The sequence below is a fragment of the Ambystoma mexicanum genome, chromosome 5p (genome assembly GCF_040938575.1).
Source record: "Ambystoma mexicanum isolate Mex_15411 chromosome 5p, UKY_AmexF1_1, whole genome shotgun sequence".
In the NCBI taxonomy this organism is placed as follows: domain Eukaryota; kingdom Metazoa; phylum Chordata; class Amphibia; order Caudata; family Ambystomatidae; genus Ambystoma; species Ambystoma mexicanum.
In genome coordinates, this window is record NC_090930.1 from 758,632,385 (window position 1) to 758,649,253 (window position 16,869).

The 16,869-nt window shown below is 45.0% G+C and overlaps 1 protein-coding gene across 36 annotated transcripts in view; it reads right to left on the reverse strand.

The window, feature by feature from the left end:
* Positions 1–16,869, reverse strand: part of CLASP2 (cytoplasmic linker associated protein 2) — a 2,478,243-nt gene that overhangs the window by 1,311,073 nt on the left and 1,150,301 nt on the right. For all 36 annotated transcript variants that reach the window (XM_069613152.1, XM_069613157.1, XM_069613154.1 and 33 more), the window contains 2 exons: positions 9,704–9,781; positions 7,854–8,021 (listed from right to left, as the gene is read on the reverse strand). In XM_069613152.1, the coding sequence (XP_069469253.1) occupies positions 7,854–8,021; positions 9,704–9,781 (246 nt within the window). The remainder of the gene's footprint in view (positions 1–7,853; positions 8,022–9,703; positions 9,782–16,869) is intronic.

A 16,869-nucleotide genomic window follows, 5' to 3' on the forward strand; every position in this document is an offset into this window, starting at 1 on the left:
TTAACGTTTTCCTTTGTGGGTCCAGCACACACCACCTTATGTGGAGTGATGGGTTGTTACAAAGTAACTCCATTTCCCACTTCTAATCTAACATTTTGTTACACTAACTAACTTCAATGGCTGGTGGCAGTGGTTTTCTTTTTGCTACCTTTTGTGCAATGTATCGGTAGGCTGATTTCACAGCTCCAGTACAGTATGCAAGGGTGACCATTTTAACAAAATGACCGGTCTTCTTTTTTCACCATTTCTTGTTTGTTAGTTCATTCTGGGTGTTTAGATCAGGTTTGTGTCCATTGTGTGTTTTGCTTTGGCGGACTTCAGCCCTGAAGCCCACCCAGGCTTCAGTCTGTCTGGGAAGGGAGGAAGTGAGGGAGGAGCACAAAACCTCTGTCCTTTGTTAGTAGGAATGCCTGACCGAAACCAGTTCCAACTTGGCGGGAGGCAGTCCTAGAGGACGTCAACCCCCCTGTGTGATTAACATCTTAGTGCTGTGAATGAATGGAATTTCGCATATAAGGCAAGGGTTTTAGGACTACAGGCAGAGTCGACCACTGGAACATCAAATCTGAAGACGACGTACAGAGAAGCCAGCAGCATCTTCCAGGACCGCGAAAGCACCGGTAAAGCCATGCAGCTGTGCTGACCCTTCCCCCCTCCCCCCACCCCCATCGACAGGGAAGCTCCGCCAAGGACGACTTCCTCCTTTAGGCTGGTGGGACCAACTAGCATCAAGTCCTGCTTCGTTCTGGGCCAAAATGTGTCGCTGGGATCTTCCTGGGCACCAATATTCCAATACCTGTGGTACCTGGACCATCGATGAGTGCAACGTCTTCCAAAGGACGAATCTGGCTGAAACTTCGCAGGCATCCGTGTGAGTTTACAGAAGCAAGAAATCTTCATCCAGAGTCTCCTCAATAGAGTTCAGGGCAGAGGAAATTCCAACCGAGGATATTTGTTGATCGGCACTGAGAGAAAAGGTGCCAAAAACATTAAGAGCCGCTGAAAAGAATGGAATACATTGCTGCAGAGTCCCTCTCGAGTGTGCTGGAGCAGAAGCCCGCCAAACGCCCTTCCTTCCGTAACCATAAACAAGGTCCAGGAACAAGGGTCTGCATCGCAGCATCAAGAAGGAAGTCAGCTGAACATCTGCTTTAATTCTAAAGTATTGTGGGGCTTTGGGATTAACAACATTTGGCCAAATCTAGTGCTTCCTAGCTTGGGGAGTGCTCCTTTTACTTCAATTCACTTGTGCAGGCCGAACAGCTTGTGCGCATCAGGTAGGCTCTCTTGAGCCCCTGCATTTTTCTTCAATGAACTACTGACTGTACACTACATTTTTCTAAGAAGATTGCATCAGAACTGGAACTGTCCTATTGACTTTGGCTGTCCTTGCTCCATAAATCAATTCCATATATCATAAAGGCAAACCTTCTGAACCCTGCTGGCTTTGGCAGTGCGAGTCCCCTATAAAGGTTTTAATTATTTAACTCTCTTTTTGCTGGGGAAAAGACTTCCTACATCCCTCTGGGCGAAAAGACTATTGCAGTGCTACAGTGTCCTATTCTACTCAAACACTTTCTCCCTACAAACTCAATATTGTATAGTGAACCATAAGTGCCACTACCTACCTTAACTGAGGTCACACTGTGTGCTGGAAATGTTACAGCACAAAAACAAATTACTCACAAGCATCAGTGCTGCATGAATAATTTGATTCTGAAATTCTATCAAATGTTACTATAAGTTGCTGCATATTTAGTGATTCATTCGTTTTGTTATATATAAATAATTTAACCTAATCTTTAAGGGTGCGTTTACTTGAATACTTGGTATTTAGTGATTTCATTGTACGGCTCTACAGCTCACAGTACCCCTTCCAAGATAAGCCTGGCTACTCAGCCACTCTACTGACTTGTGTAGTACAGGCCTATGTTAAATGTTGGGTCACTAATACCAAGTAGATAGGTCTTGTAAAGTACCACACCACTTCACAAAATCTTACCCAACAATTCAACCTACCCTTCATGATCATTTCTTGAAGGGAATTATCCACACCGATTTCCAAGACCAGTGAGAGCACAGTGATCACTAAAGCCTCTTGGCAATATCTCTAGTGAAATAGACATGTTAAACATGAGATGACCAATAAAAACATAATCCAATACTGAGGCTACATTCCCAGTATTTCTGCAATTGTATTCGCTCTCCCCTCTTGCTTCGCCACTCTGACTGCTTACGACATGCATTACTTACCGTAAAAGCATTTCTGGTGATTGTATCTGCTTAGATTCACATGCTGTGCATATGGTCCGACATCCAGTGGTAACCGCGGAGTATTGCATCTTGTCTTTCGGGGACCAAAAGGGGACGTCGGCATAGGCGTGTCTGAAACACTATCCCTATCGTGAAGTGTGCAGTACCCAAAATCCCTCACGCGCCGAGGTCCCTCCGATTGTATTTTTTCTGCCATGAGGGAGCCCAAGGCTATAGTGAGTGAGTACATGAAGAGAGAAAGTAGTAAGAAGTCTATGTTCCTTCCACCCCGAGCGGGGAGGCAGGGAGGGCGCATGTGAATCTAAGTAGATACAATCATCAGAAATGTTTTTACGGTAAGTAATGCATGTCTTCTGATGCTTGTTAATCTGCTTAGAATCACATGCTGTGCATAGGCTAGCGAGCAGTACCCGGAGTTGGAGGTGGGTTGTGAGAAGGAACAGTAGAAAAAAGAGGTCTTAGTACTGCTTGTCCCACCTGAGAATCAGCCCTAGAATGAGTGTCTAGGCAATAGTGTTTTGTAAAGGTGTGTACAGAACTCCAGGTTGCCGGTTTGCAAATGGACTCTAGGGGAACATTAGCAATGAATGCTATGGATGCCCCAGTGCCTCCAGTAGAATGTGCTCTAGGCTTAAAGGGCAGTTCTCTCTTTGCAAGAGAGAAACATAGTGTGATGCATTTGACAATCCACCTTGATATTGCCGATTTAGAGACAGGATCCCCTTCTCTACCAGCTGCCACTGAAACAAAGAAATGTTTAGTCTTCCTCAGTGGTTTAGTTCTATCCATGTAGAACATGACTGCCCTGCGCACATCTAGTGTGTGAAGGCTTCTTTCGGCCATGTTAGTAGGTCTCTGGAAGAAAGTGGGTAGTTCGATTGACTGGTTCACATGGAACTTCGAAATAAATTTCGGCACAAATCTGGAATGTGTGCGCAGAACTACCTTATCTTTGTGGACTGTAACAAGGGGTCCAAAACTGAGAGGGCCTGTAGTTCGCTAACTCTTCTGAAAGAAGTGATAGCTACTAGAAAGGCTGTCTTGTAAGTCATGTCTTTCAGACTAGCTTAATGCATAGGCTCAAAAGGGGGTCCCATGAGCGTAGTTAAAACCAGATTTAGATCCCAACCAGGGGCTGGGTGAGTGATGGGGGGGATAAATTATTTTAACCCCTTCCATAAAGGCTTTAATCACAGGTATTTTCCACCACGACACCTTCTGCTGTGACGTGGTGTAGGCTGACAACGCCGCTAGGTGAACCTTTAAGGAATTGAAGACTAACCAGAGTCCAACAGATGGGTTAGATATAACAATGTGTGAAAGCGAGCAATCGGTGGGATTGACACCTTTGGAACTGCACCAGATGACAAAACGTTTCCATTTGCTGGCATAGCAATAAAGTGTGTTAGGCTTTCTTGCCTCCCTCAGTATGTCCATGCATCTTTGAGGGAGTTGCAGATGTCCAAACTCTAAGACCTCAGGAGCCAGGCTGCTAAGTTCAGAGTTTGTGGGCATGGGTGCAGAGTCTCCTCCCTGTCCTGAGACAACATGTTGTACGGGCAGGGCAGCTTGACTGGTGGGGAGAGGGACATTTCCATCAGGTGCGCGAACCAAGGTTGGCGGGCCCACATGGGAGCCACCAGAATCATGGTGACTGGTTCCTGGTGCATCTTGTGTACTATCTTGTTCAGAAGGGAAGTCGGGGCGGGGGGGGGGGGGAGCGTAGACAAATTTCCCTGAGCATGTTATTCAAAGACCATTCCCCTTGTAGCGGTTCTGGGAGTACACCTGAAGGCGTAATCTGGGTATTGTGCGTTCTCTGGAGTTGCAAACAAGTCGATCTCTGGGAAGCCCCATTCTGCAAAGACATTGGAGAAGTAGTCTTCGTGTAATCGCCATTCGTACTCCGTCGGTAGTGGTAAGTCTCTGCTGAGCACGTCTGACAGAGGATGGAGTTCCCCTGGAACGTGTTGCGACAGGAGGAACATCTTGTGTTTGAGAGCCCACTTCCATATGTTCTGGGACAGTTTGAATAACCCTGGAGAGAGAGTGCCCCTGTTTGTTCAGGTAATACATGGCCGTGGTGCTGTCCGTGACGACTAGTACTGTCTTCCCCTATAGTTGTGTTTGAAAAGCCTTCAGGGCTTTGAACACTGCTAACAATTCCAACAGGTTTATGTGGTTGGATGCTACTGCTGGTGACCAAATGCTGTGCGCCTTGTGATGAAGGAGGTGAGCATCTACTCCCTGAGAGATGCGTCTGTCGTGAGAGTGGCTTCTACTGCGGGGGTAGTGAAGGTTTTCCCTTGCAAGAGGTTTTCTCTCGACCACCATTGCAGAGAGAGAACGAGGGCTACCGAGACAAACACCAGATCGTCCTATTGTCCGCTGGCCTGACACCATTGGCTGTTGAGCCACTCTTGCATTGGGCGCATGCGCAAACATGCATGTGGACTAAGTAAATGCAGCAGGCCATCATCCCCAACAGTTGCATGGCTTTGCGTACAGTCACCTCACGATTGGCTACATAACGAGGGATCTGGAACAGCATGTTTTGAACTCTCTCATTTGTGGGGGGAGAGACGAGGCAGTCTTCTGTCCGAATTAGAGCCCCTAGAAATTGTTTGACTTGGCTGGGGTCTAAGCTGGACTTTTTCTCATTGATTGAGAATCTCAGACTGAAGAGTAAATCTACTGTCTTCTGGGAGTTTGATGGGCATGTTCAGTACGAGTCCCCTGTTAGTCAGTCGTTGAGGTAAGGATAGACTGGAATGGATTGCCTGCACAGGTGAGTCGCTACAACCGCCAGCACCTTTGTAAATACCCTTGGGCCTGAGACAATGCCGAAGGGTAGGACCTTGAACTGATAGTGATTTTGTCCTCTATCATGAACCTTTGGTACTTTATGTGCGTTGGCAGCATTGAAATATGAAAGTATGCATCTTTCATGTCCAATGTTGTTGTAATCCCCCTGTGTTAGTAGAGGGATTACTTCTTGCAATGTTGTCATTCTGAACTTTTGTGGCTTGACAGATTTGTTCACTGGGCTCAAGTCTAGCACAGGGCGCATGGTGAGATCCTTTTTGGGTACAAGGAAGTACACTGAATAAATACCCTTGTTTACCTGTAGAATGGGGACAACTTCTATCGCGCCATTTTCTTGCAGGCTCGCCACCTCTTGCAGCAGGATATTGAGGTGTTCTGGCAGTAAGCGTCTGGACGTTGGTGGTCGGTATCGAGGACGTTGGCTGAACTCAATACAGTAACCATGGGTGACGGGCACCCACTGGTCTGTGGGGATTACCTCCATTGCATGAAAGATATTAGTCTACCGACCGGGGAGGCATGGCAGGGGACCCAGACTGCAGAGTCATTTTTGGGTGGAGGCTGGGGAGCGCCTCTTGAGTGGAGTTTCCACCCCTTCCTTTGCCACGGCGCTGCCCTCTCTGTTCAAATTGGCCTGTGGCCGTTGCCCTTTGTCCTGAGGACCAAGGTGTATTCCTTTGATTGTGGGGGGAACGTGGGAAGGATTGTCCCCGAAAGGAGCGGCAAGAGCTACCCCCTCACTGCTGGAAGGGTCTTTGAGAAATTTGGTTCAGAGACTAAGGTTCCGTGTTCCTTTTTGGCTGTCTCCAAGACCTAATCCACTGCCTTCCCAAACAGGTTAGTCTCTTCAACTGGCTTGTTAATTCGGGATACCTGGGCCTCAGGTTTAAATCCCAAATTCTTTAGCCATGCGTGTCTTTTAAGCAGGGTACCTTGGGCCAGTGTTCATCCCGCTGTTTCTGCAGCATCCAGGGTGTTTATGAGGATGTTCCGGTTGACCTGCCCCCCTTCCGACTCAACCGCCAGAAGGTGTGATTGTGTTGGCTCCGGGACTTCTTGCAGGCCCTCCGGGAGCAAATTCCATTGGACATCACTATAACTAACCAGACAGAAATGTGGTGCTGTTAGCTATCCTAGTGGAGTAAGATGCTGTTGATGTTGTAATACGCTTTCCAAGGGTATATAACTTCTTGCACTCCTTGTCTGGAAGTGTCTCAGTCATAGACAAGTGTACTCCGGCTCTCTTCCTTGTAGTTTTGACTACTAGAGAGTTGGGAGCAGCATGTCCCCGGATATATAGCGTGTCTGTTGGAGAGGGGTGAAAGAGCTTTTCGACTTGTGGATTTACAGCTCTTGTTTTAGATGGAGTTAACAAAGAGGGAGTGATGCACCTTTTCAAAGAATTCAATAGTGGTATCACTTGACTTGTGGGTAGTTTTTCTTTTAAAATGTCCTCGACAAAGTCTGCCTTGTATCGCATCTTGAGTGGCGAATTGTAAGTGTTCAGCCGCTTTTTTAAGAATAGCATTGAATGTCAACTGGTCATCAATTTGAGGTGATGAGGAGGGGGGATCTATACACAGAGTGTCTAGATTTGAAGTAGTGGCAGGTTACAGCCATAGTGCCTCACCTACTAGTTGTTCATCACTCCAGTCTGGACCCTGGTCTGCTGTCTCGTCAAAGGGATTCTCTCCCTGATCATAGGGGTCTTGATGGCACTCCTCAGGTTCTGACAGCTCAAACACCTCCTCATGAGGGAAATGACTGAAGTCCTTTGAACCTTGGACAAAGTAGGGTAGGAGTCTTCCTCCCTTGGTCTTTTAGGGGTGATAAACCTTTCAGAAAAATCTACAAACTTGGAAAGCTTTTTCATTTATCGCTCAAACCCATTTCTGGTCCATAGAGACGAACCAGAGGGGTCCGGAGGGGGAAAGGACTCTTGAGGACTTGGGTCTGTAGGCAGTTAAGATTTGTCTGCCAGGGTCTTAGATAAGGGCTGAGACCCATCTAAATATTGTTCTCAACCTTCGACGTCTTGACGTGTCCTTTGGCCTATTTGCCGCTGAGATGATGTTCGCAAGACTCAAGGATCTCTGGCGTATCTGGGGGAGCAGCAGGTCACTGATAACTGATGTATGCAAGTATTTTCTATGAATTATGCGCACATACATATGCATTGTTTTCTTCACCCAAAACAGGAGTGCCTCCTGCAATAATATTTCCTCACTTAACAGGCAACAGGTTTGCAAGCCAAATGTAATGAGCCATCTATGTGTTTGATGTGCAACTAAGTATCATGATATTTATATACACTTTTAAAAAAGCACATTCAGTGAAGGTCAACAAATAGAAACAAGGTGCCACTTAAAATGTGCTCGAACATTTCTCTTTGCAGACACGGAGAAAAACAAACTCAGCAGCTTGGGACAGACCAGTGGCCGGATCTGGAGTGTCAGAAAACTCTCCATGTGTCAATGAATTGGACATAAGAAATCGGGACATGATGCAGGGAGGAGAAACTAGCTAAGATAGTAGGAGAGGGAGCTGGAGTGGATGTTCAAATGTGTATAATCGCTTTCTTGAAAGTGCAGAACTATATCAGCAATTACTGACTGCATTGCCGGGAAACCAAAAGGATCAGTTACAACAAATGCTCCACAATGGATGCTCATTTTTCCTTTACAGGAAGCATAAACATAACTATCTCCAGTTATTAGAACAAACATGTGTGCACACTCACGTAGAGGACTTACTTGAGGCTTTCCTGCGAGCTGGATGATGACCTGTCAGACTGGGGAAGTGATGCTACACTACTCGACCCTTTTGAATTTGATTGCAAGTTCTTTTGATATTGTGGTTCAAGTGAATTATACAGAGCATCCGATTCAGAGGGGAAGTGGTTTCTGAGGCCCCAGAAAGCCCTGAAAAAAAAAAAGAAAAACAAAATCCAACTAGTGTAACTACTTGAAGCAATTAAGCTTAACCCTCAATAACAAAAACGTTTAAAAACACAGTACAAAGCTTGATGAAATACTAAACACAATTAAGCTGTAAAACAATATACCATAATTTGACAGTAGACCCTTAGCCCTGAAAGAAAACCTTCGAAAACCACAGAAATCTCCACTCATTGACACAGGAAAAAAGTGCTTTATATATTCCATTTATGTGTGTAGGTGTGGCAGGTAGCTTCTGATGGGCTTGCAATGCCAATTGAGTTTACTATGCCAAAAACCCTCTAAACACCATCCCATGACCCACAATATATGTCAATCTATGCTGCAGTCTAAATAATTGAGATGGTCAACAAAGCAGGCAATAGCTGGGAAATGAAAACATAAAAGACAATGAATTGTTAGATGGACATAAAATAATGTTTTAATCAAAAAAGGAAATCATGAAGACAAAGTTTAATGGGCAAAAATAATTACTTGGCAATCGGTACGTTTCTAACATAAAAATTGAGTATTTGTGAGCTGCCAGTCCAAGCTTGTTTGAACACTGTGGTTGTTCGCTCACTTCTGCAAAAAGCCAGGCAACCACAAACAAAAAAAACCTGGCTCCAGGCACCGGCCTTCCCCAGCACAGAATGCTGCAAATGATGTTTGGTTCCATGGATGAGGGAAAAACAACTCATTTACATCTTGTTTAATGGATGCACTACTGCAACAGCCTCTTCCTTAATCCACCCTCTTCCTCTCTACTTCCCCCTGCGGCTTCTCCAGAATAGGGCTGCAAGTCTTATCCTTGGCCTCAAGCCTAGGCACAGCATCTCTCCAGCCCTAAAATGTCTCCACTGGCTCCCGATTGCTGCAAGGATCAAATTCAAGACCCGCTGCATCATCCATAAAGCTGTCTGGGGCCGGGGACCATGATATCTACAACTTGCTCTCACCAAATACTCTCCTCCGATGCCAACTCTCTGCGTGTCAAGCACTTCTCTAAACAAAGAACTGGTGGCCGATCTTTCCTCAGCTGGCTCCCCCTCGGTAGCAGCCTCCCCCTTCCTCTCTGTCTTGAGCTGGATCTCCTCAAATTACGGAAGCTCCTCAAGACTTCCCTTTTCAACTCTTCCTTCCCCCTCTCCTTCCCTTGGTAAACCCCACAGTCGCTGAGATTAATGAACAGGGCTCTTATGTGTCCTACTGGGAGCTGACATGCCCCCCATCCCCCAATCACCTGTAGCCTCTGCCCACCACCAGCACTTGCCTTTGGCACACACTGACTTGTGCCATCTCACAGGCCTGCACTTATTGTACTGGCAGATGACCACTCTTACCAAGTGATCTCTGCCAGGCACTCAACAGCTGCTTGCAACTTACTCCCTAGCGTTTGCCTCTGTGAAATACCTAGCACTTAGCCCCCTCCCTCGTCCCTTCGCTCTCACTGCACTTTGACTTTAGAATGCTCACAAGGCCTAGAAGGACCACCTCTTTCTTTCTCTTTGTGTTATTATATTTGCCTCTCATTCCCATGTTCCCTTCCCGTTGCCCTGAGGGAGCTTTGAAACAATTTACTTTATGAATACGTGCCATACAAACGCACAATAAAAAAAATTAAATATAGAGCACCCACTGCCATCAAAACATCAGAAGTATCTTACTTCCTTGCTTCCACTCTTGCCTCTGCATCAGCATCGTGCATGCCTTTCTTGATTGTTTCAACCAATACCGCAACATGTCTGCAAAACAAAAAATTCTCAAGCTTACAAAACCTACATCTTAAGGGGTGACTAATTCTGCAAGTTATATGAGCAGGACTGTAGGCAGTAGGAGCATGTTGAACAAGCAAGTCCATCACATTAGAGAATCAGTAACTGCATATTAAACAAAATGCACACAATATCGTTTGAGGAGTGAAATCCAGTGCTTGTAGCACAAAACAGATCTGTAATCATCATTGTAAACTTAAAACCCTAACCCAGGACTCCAGATAAGATTTTGTAGTTAGAGTATTTTATTTGCCATTTTTTAAAGTTGGAAGTACATTTTATTTTCAGGAAGAAAAAAGTAAATTACCATTCCCAATGGGTTATTAGTTTGACGAGAAAAAAAGACATCTCAATTCATCAGCATCACCACTGTATTTTGGTAAAACAAACCATTTAAGTACAATATTAAAGCTTTTTATATCATAGAATCAATGTCATATTAAAAGACCTAACAACATAAAAACACTGATAAAGTAAACCACTGCGCAGGGGGAAAGCTCAGTCATTTTATGTTGTATACTGTGCCAGAACAGTTGGAACTTTGGACAAAGACACACAAAAAAATGTATTAATTAATATGCTATCCGAAGACGTTTCATAGCCAGCTCAATCGCACAAGTGACAGGGAGAATGCCCCGAGCAGGGCTATCTTGGGGTTACTGCAAAGGGAAAACTGGGTCTTCACTTGCCTAGCTTTGATTCAGCCTCAATATACCCCAGATTTATATCATTATACCAGGCACAAGCAGGAGCAGAGGGCAGGAGTTTCAGTAATCTATGCAGAAACATTTTCTACTGTCTGCAAGCAGCCCATGTTAGCTCCTCCCCATAACTTTGCCACTTAAAAAGCAACTCTGCATGATTTAGCTTTGTAAATGAGCATCATCTCAAGTCTCAGGCTACCCAAAGAGCTAATAAAGTGAAGAGAGATGCCATATTCCTGTGATAGAGATCACTTGCTTCTTGGCCGAGATGCAACGTGAAGATTTTCAGAAAAGGAGACACCATGGTAAACAAATTCCTTTACTCTTTCAAGCTCCATTAAAATTAATTTGAAAAATCTCGCCTGCACGGTGTCTTCTGCATTAAGCGCTGTTGTAACCATCTCGAACTTTTGAAGAGGGAGGGAAAGGTTCAAGGTGGAAAGGTCCAACAACTCTCAGGGCAGCCTGGTTCTTCTTATGTATTGCTAAAATCCTGGAGTAGACGCCCATACACCGCTGGGAGGCTGGGACTTCATCCACTGCCTGACTGAGCGATCGAATTTCTGCCATCTGAGTTGCTGTCCCAAACTGTGGTGTAGAGTAGAGAGGTGAACTGGTAGGCGGATGCCAGTGGACACTACTGAGAGGATCCAGGGGTCCGTGAACCTTGTGCGCGAACAATATGTGTGAAGGGAAAACCTGCCCCCCAACTGAGACGTGGACCCAGAGGCAAGTGTCATGCCTTTTTTCCCCTCTGAGACTGGGGCTGAGGAGGGGGGACCGAAAGAAAAGCCTATTCCCCGCCCTGTGCGGTTTACGGCAGTGCCGACTTGGAGATCGGTCCGGCTGTCTTGACTTTTGTTTCTGGAAGCCCCAGAACCCGCAGAAGGCCCACCCCTTGTCGGAGCGCTGGTGCGTCTGGCGGGACATCTTGGGCGTGGACTTTGTGATGGTATTTGAGGATTTTGCAGTCTGGGAACTATTTTTCTTCTCATCAAGTTCCTCATTGGTAGTGGAATGAAAAAGGTTGCCACCCTCGAATGGAAGGTCCAATATGCGATCCTGGACGTTCGGGTTGAACTTGGTAGTGCGTAGCCAAGCAGATCTTCTCATGTCCGTAGCGATGTAGATGGCACTGCCAGAGCTGTCTATATGCGCAACGGTGGATTCCATGAGGTCCTGAGCCACCATTTTTGCTTCTGCCAGCCCTGCCTTGAAGCGTGCCTGACTCTGCACCGGAGGTTTCTGAAGGAAGTCGGCTTTTTCCAGCCAAAGCCTGATTCACGGCTGCAAGCATAACATCCACATTAGACTGACGAAGGTGCAGCGAGGCATTGGAATAGACCCTCTTCCCATATGCCTCCAAGATCTTCTCCTTGCTTAGGAGTGCTGAGTACGAGGTAGCCGAGGAAGACTGCGGCTTGGACTAGAGTGAAGCTGCAGCAATCACCAAGGAGTGTGGTTGAGGGTATGCCGACAGCAAGAGTGGACCTGCCTCCAATTGCCTGTACTTGGCGTCGAGGTGACGATTGGTAGGCTGCGCCAAACGGGATTTAAGCCATCCCTTTTGGCCAAGTCAACAACGTCCTTCTACATCGGAATCCCTGTTCTAGCTGCGGGGCGTAGAGTGATGTCCTCCGCCAGGATCCCCATCTCTGGTTGTTCAACTTCGGGTTGTGGAAGCCCCAGTATTCGGCCAGACCTGAGAGCCGTTGTCAAAGTACTGAAGTAGTATGATCCTGCAGGAGTGAAGCTGGCCCACCAAACCCCCTAGGCCTGCCAGCCCAACAATCCTGATACTATAAAAACTATTGGCCAGGCAAACCCAAGGGGAAAGGGGAATGGAGAAAATAAAAGACAAGAAATCCCACTGCAGGTACTTCAGACTGTCTTCTCAATCAGTAGAGTTCCTAAAAGGAAAGTACAGCCTTAAGTAAATATATATATATATATATAAACTTACTTTCTGACTACACTCTCTCTATGTAATATGTTTTTAATTACCTGTTTCCAAAACTTGATTTGCCCTTAGGCTGCTTCTGAGAGAATACTTCTGTTGTTTAAGATGCTTTGTATGACCTTCTCCTATTTGTCTTTCTTCTCTCTTTCTCTTTTTTACTTCTAGCCGTTCTCTTAAAATAAAATAATATCGAAACAATGTAACTGTTACTATTGCACCTGTATATTTTGCTTCTATGTATTTTCGTTTTTTGAAATAAATAATATTTGCCAAATTACCTTCTATAACATCTGACATCTCTTTACTAATCTGCTGGCATATTCAAGTTCAACAAAAAAATTATCTGCTTGTAACTTCCTCAATTAATGTCTCTTGGAAATATTTAGTCAAAAGGCACTCACTAGAAGAAACTGGCACGCTTTTAAATCCGAAACGTTATCTTCAAAAGAATGTCTCTGAATCAATGCAGTCTGTTATGAAACGCGACGCATAAAAAATTACATCCAAAATGGCTGCGACGCAAGCGCGACGTCGTGAGGTCCTTTTGTCTAACCGCGCTTATGAAAACACCGATCAGCGCCGTACGCTCGCAAACATACAAAAATTCAATGTTTAGTTAGAAGGTTAAATGACATTAATAAAAGGAACACGGCGAAATTGATCCGCACGCCTAGTTAGTACCAAAAAACCTATTTACAAGCAAAATTGAAGCGCATCTCTTTTTCTTGTATTTTCAACAATATAGTCTTGCTTCACATAAAATATTACGCTTTCTCTTTCAAGTCTAAAGTTATCTTCAGATCAAAAGTCTTGGAGTTTTCTTCTTAAATACAGAAAATACACTTAGCTTAGTTTTTGTTCTTCAGTAAAACGATTCAGCTGCCCAGCAACCTGGTTCTATTGGAAAATCTTCTACTGTAGATTTCAACTTCTTTCTTGGCTTTATTTCTAATATTTAGATTAGAACTAACAAAAGATTCTACTCCTTGTAAAATAATAACTATAACTTTATTTTAACTAGAGCTCTAAACTATATGACCTACTCAGATGAATACTTTAATGAAAGGCAGTTTAGAATTATGAAGAACATTACAAATGACAACACAATGCTGCCTGCTGTAAACTAAACCAATCACTGCTGGGAAAGTGTTCCACCATCTTGGCTTGGGAGCATTTAATCTTTCTAAGTGAAAGTTAGTTAAGGGAATATAAGCAAACATTTAACTGAACATTTCTACACTCTAACCTGAGTTTATTTAATACTTAAATAAACTTCCCTTTCTAACTTTCCTGAAATAATATTTGACCCAACTCTCATAGGGCCCTTGCAAATGTGAGGTACAAAATGTGAAAACCTGACAGTCGTTCATGGAATGCCTTGGCCGAAGATGGCGGGGTCCTCCTCCTCATTGTTGTCCACCAGGATGTCGTGCTGGTCCGGAGCAGGTGGAGGAGTACTGGGCGCCTAAGGCTTAGGTGTGCTGACCGGAGACGGAGGCTGGTGTGGAACCAACTGGGCTGCAAGAGGCAGTGGGCACCTGGGGCTGCGCAGGGGCCGGAGGTATTGGAGCCATAGGAGGACTGACTGTGTGCTAGTGATGGGACTGGAGGCAGCATGCCCTGATCGCATAAGAGTGAGGAACATTTAAAAAAAACCTGTCCCACAGGCCGCTGGGGTACTAGGTGATGCAGGAGTAGGTGCCAGGGCCCTGAGGTTGCTGAGGCCTGGGCATACTCTGCCTCAATGGCTGCTGGGTGTGTTAGGACAGTTTTTCTTAAGTCCAAGGGCTTAGTAAAACCATTCAACCAAGGTAGTACAAGACCCCACTCTTAGTATAAATAAGGCTGTACCACCTGAGTATATGGTAGCGTAGACTGAGCAGACATGCTTATCTTAGGAGGGAGAGAGGGCTGTAGAATCAGTACAAGTGAAATTGTCATACAAATGATCCAAAGAAACACAAACACTATGTTTTATAAAAATAAAGGATTTATTTAAATACAGGTAGGCCCAGATAAATCTAGGGGCAATTAAGACCTAAAACGTTATATGAAATCACAGTATGAAAACATAACACTATACTTGAAAGTACACAGACCTAAGTATAGACCTTATTTGAAGTACCTAACAGTAGTTTAGGGAAGTCAAAACCTTTTCATACACATTTAGTATAGGTCAAGCCTATTCTTGAGGAGTAAAAACAAATGGTCACTTTTTACAATTACATTCAGTAATGAAAGGGCAGTAGACCCCTTCCAGTTGTATAATGATTCTCAGAACAAATCACTTAATCAGTCAACTGGACAATATACTTTTGATGCATAGTGCAACACTTATTCTAGGTGCAGTAAATACCTATAACTACTTTTGTCAAAACACACAGTTATACTAGGTGAGTAAAACCTAGAGATGTAATATACAATCACAGGTGCTTTTGAAATCAGGGAACCCCAGATTGAGGTAAGCAGTAACTCTTAAATTATTTTGGATGGCACACAGCTAACACAAGGTAAGTAAAACCAACATACTTTGTTTAACCTCACAATGGAGGGGGAAAGTAAACCCCAATGTTACACTTTACTGAATAGTTATTCTAGGTAGGCAACAACCTACTGCAGACTTATTAAGGACAGGCTAGCAGCAAGTCAGGGGAAGCAAGACAGTTGGGGGACACTCATACAATTATCCTCAAGGGGACTAATCTGGTGATACCAACACTTTACTTTTGGGAAAAGGCACAACCTAATCACAGGAGAGTTAAATATCCTCACATCAACTTTCTATTAGACTTGCAAAACAGTTGCTAAGGAAGAAAAGATGTTAGCCATACTTTTAAGAACAGTGCATCACACATTCAAAATCATTAAGAACTTTTGCAACTGTTCACTCTTAAAATTACAGTTACCAACCAACTCTTTACAAGTAAGTAACTTTTAAAACACATTTTCTTTTCTAAGCAGAAGTCCCAATCCCTTGACAGTCTTTCCCTTATTCTTGGAGCATGAGTGTTCTCGGTGCCAGAGGAGGGGGGGAGCGGGAGGGTTTGGGGGGGGAACACTAGGACTAGTGACCAACAGGCAGTGTCAGAATAGGTTCTTTAGTAGTAAAAGTCAGAGTTCCTTAGGAAAACTGGGCAAACAGGCAAGTACTTCATGTTAAAGTTAGAAGAGGGTCCAGGGGCTTTGCAGAAGACACCCTAGCAGGATTCTAGCAGTGGGACTGGGTGTACTGGACGAGGGACCTCCCAATCACAGAAAACACCAGATAGCTAGACAGAAATCCGAACAGGCTTAAGGCAAGTACATACCCAAGACAACACAGTACCTCAGCATTGAAGAAGCTTTTGCAGCAGGAGAACTTCAGGGTCTGCAGCCAAATACATCAGAAGGGACTTTGCAGCAGGGATCCATTTAAGAAGGCTCTAGGCAAGGTTTCCCTCATGGCTGAATGCGGTTCTACGTATTTGGCACCTTTTCAAGGAGCACAGAAGAAGACAGAAAATCGCGGTTGAATTCTCATAATTTCAAAGGTCCAGCACTCTGGTGAGGGGACTTTTTGGACTCTATTTGTGTCTCTGGAGATCCACCACGAAGCCCACGAAGTTTCAGCGAGATTTGGAAGACTGTGCACTGCACGATGGCTTGAGGCCCCAGGGTATTGCAACAACGCAAGGTCGCAGCAACACGTGGGATGGCTCAAAATGCATGTCTTCTTGAGTCTAGTGGGTCTCATCAGGCTCTGGGTCGGGGTCATCATTCTCAGAGTCGATTGGAAGGAAGGGCTACAGCTGGCTCCGGTTACACAGCAGGCTCTCCGGTCACTGGAAATAGTTTCTGCCGCTTTTCCTTCATCATCCTCTTCGTTTTAAGTTCCAGTGGTCGACATATCTTCAGCTTCCAGGTTTGCAGTATTTATCAGGAATTACAACACAACCTCTGCATTCTCTCCCTGCATTTTACAAGAAGGGGCGGACTGGTTGTCCAATCAGGACAGCCAGCCACCCCACCACCCCATGCCCCCCCCCCTCCCCCCCCCCCCCCCCCCACTGGGCTTCGTCTCCTTTCAAGCAAGGCTTAAGACAAACGGCTGGGGAGTTTTGGACTCCTCCTTCACTTCCTGCTCTCAGAGACAGACTGGAGCCTGGGCGGGGAGTCCAGGGGACTCCCGTCAAAGACAAACATCACACAAAGGAATTTCCTGCCCTGGATGTCAGGGGAAAGAACAGGAAATGACAAACACTAAAATGACAAAAAAAGAAGACAGGGGCCATTTTGGTAAAATGAGCACCCTTAGGTGCCTTTACTGCAGCTGTGATCACAGCCCGCAGTAAAGGTGCACCAAATTAATAAAAAGGTATCACTTCCACCAGCCATTGAAGGTAAGCGTGTCACTG